We start from the raw sequence: 2,364 nt of genomic DNA, 5'->3' as shown, positions 1-2,364 counted from the left end.
CATCAGGATGCGGTCACGAAATGGGACGAGATGCGCATGAGACTCGAGAAGAATGCGACGATAGACGATCATAGGCGAAGACAGATTGAGATGGAAACGGAGAAACTCGAGGCAGTTCTGCAGAGGCTGCTGGACATAGTGAAGTACCTCGCGAAGCAGAATCAAGCATTCCGAGGTCATTTTGAGCAGCAGAAGTACGACTCCGATTTTGGAGGAGACTCCAGTCGAGGGAACTTTTTGGAGCTTGTTCATTTGGTAGCCAAGTACGATCCGGTTTTGCGAGAGCACCTCGTAAGGGTCCAGCTGTCGAAATCGAGGCAACTTACTTATCTCTCGAACAGAACGCAGAACAAGTTCATCGAAAAACTCGGTGAACGCGTTCGGCAAAAAATAATTGAGCGGGTCAAGACTGCCAAATATTTCACTATGATCTTCGACAGCACACCTGATCTGTCGCACAAGGACCAAACGAGTCAGGTTCTGCGATACGTCATCTTGGACGGCAAGGAAGTCAAAGTGACGGAGTCTTTCGTCGGTTTTATCGAAACAGAGAAAAAGGACGCGGCCGGCATCACCTCCATGATACTGCAGAGTCTTGAGAAGGACGGTCTCGATATACAACACTGTAGAGGCCAGGCGTATGATAATGCCGCCGTCATGTCTGGACATCGGTCAGGCGTTCAGAAGCGCATCAGAGATATAAATCCGGGAGCAGAATTTGTTGCTTGCAGCAATCATTCTCTGAACTTGGCCGGGGTCCACGCAGCTTCGGCATCAGTCAGATCCGTGTCATTTTTCGGGGTAATTGAGAAGCTGTTTTGTTTCTTCTCCTCGTCGACTCATCGCTGGAGTGCGCTGACCGCAGTAGCAGGAAGCCTCAAGCGGCTGATCGAGACTCGATGGAGTGCGAGAGGTGATGCTGTTGGTTCAGTGAAGAAGCACTACCTTGGGATCATTGGTGTATTGGAGAAGCTCACAACTGAAGTCGAGAACGCTGCAACCAGAGGTGACGCCGCTGTCTTGCTTGGGGCTCTGCAGACTCACCACTTCTTAGTCTTCCTGAATTTGTGGGATCCTGTTCTGAGAGAGATCAACTCCACTCAATGCTATCTTCAGACGAAGGGGCTGGATCTGCACCAGTGCGACTTGCGACTGAGAGCACTCGAGTTTTTCCTCACCCAGAACCGAGATACGCTCGTCGAGGAAGCTCTGACGATGGCGGAGAAAACGTGTGGAGAGCTAGAGATTCCATTAAGCAAACCTACGAGACGGAACGACGCTTCGCTATCTTATAGTCAAGAGATACGACGCGACATGTATGCCTCAATGGACAGGATTACTCAAGAAGTCAAGTCGCGGTTCAATCAGATTCACTCGATTGCCGAGAAATATGAATTCCTGATCCCGCGAAACCTTCTGAACGCTGACTACCTTTGTACTTTAGAGGAACATTCAAAGGACATCGACTTGGAACTTTTCGTATTCGAAAGAGTTCGGCTTCAGACTCTTGTTGCGTCAGCCGACGACGAAGAACAAGCTCAAATCAGGACAAAAGGTCCTTTCGAGCTCTTACAGTTCATTCAGAGGTATGCGCTTGGAAGCTCGTTGCCGAATATAGTGGTCCTGCTTCGAATCTTCCTAACCCTAGCAATCAGCGTCGCTTCCTGTGAAAGGAGCTTTTCTAAATTAAAGCTGATAAAAAATCATTTGCGATCTACCATGGGAGCCTCGCGTCTCAACAGTCTTGCGATACTATCTATTGAGCATAAGCTCACCGACGAGATCGATTTCGAAGATGTCATTCAGGAGTTTGCGGAAAACTATGCCCGCTACTCATCTAATGATAGAAGACTCATTTGAAACCTTCAATGTGACATCAAAGAAACCCATGAATAATATACTTGTGCTTTGTTTTTCCCTCCATCGTCTGAATTTTCTATCCAAGGAAACGATTGAAGCTCCTTAAACTCGATTCTTGAAAACTTCCAACGCAGAAGTGTTAGCCTGACCCCCTGAAGAGCGCAAGCACGAATTGGAGGGGGCGGCAAATTCGATCGTCGCCCCGGGCGGCACCATGGACTTGCACGCCACTGTCCGCATGCATGACGGACACTTGCGGGAGTAGTTGGAGAAGTCTCCCCGTGTAGAGAACGAGAGACCCGTGCTCCGCGCAGAAGGAGCTCGTGGGTCGTTCGCCGTCCGCGGTGCGACTTCACTCTGGCAAATCCTGGCTGCTGATGGCGAAGTGGAGTTCCTGTAATGTTGGAACGCTTTCAGGTCTACATTTTGCGGCGTGCCATCGAGCCGTGCGCGTGTGGGAGGGGACAACAATGCGTCGAGCAGCGGCCAGGGGAAGATGCAGTC

General features: G+C 50.0%; 1 protein-coding gene across 1 annotated transcript; it reads left to right on the top strand.

The window, feature by feature from the left end:
* The first annotated feature begins 30 nt into the window (after positions 1–30).
* Positions 31–1,860, top strand: LOC100901444 (zinc finger MYM-type protein 1-like). Its single transcript, XM_018639137.1, has one exon. The coding sequence runs from the start codon at positions 31–33 to the stop codon at positions 1,858–1,860; it is 1,830 nt and encodes a 609-aa protein (XP_018494653.1).
* Positions 1,861–2,364: the final 504 nt, after the last annotated feature.

The sequence above is a fragment of the Galendromus occidentalis genome, unplaced genomic scaffold, assembly GCF_000255335.2.
Source record: "Galendromus occidentalis unplaced genomic scaffold, Mocc_1.1 scf7180000077378, whole genome shotgun sequence".
In the NCBI taxonomy this organism is placed as follows: domain Eukaryota; kingdom Metazoa; phylum Arthropoda; class Arachnida; order Mesostigmata; family Phytoseiidae; genus Galendromus; species Galendromus occidentalis.
Note: the sequence above shows the minus strand (reverse complement) of the source record. Positions and strands in the feature narration are given on the sequence as shown.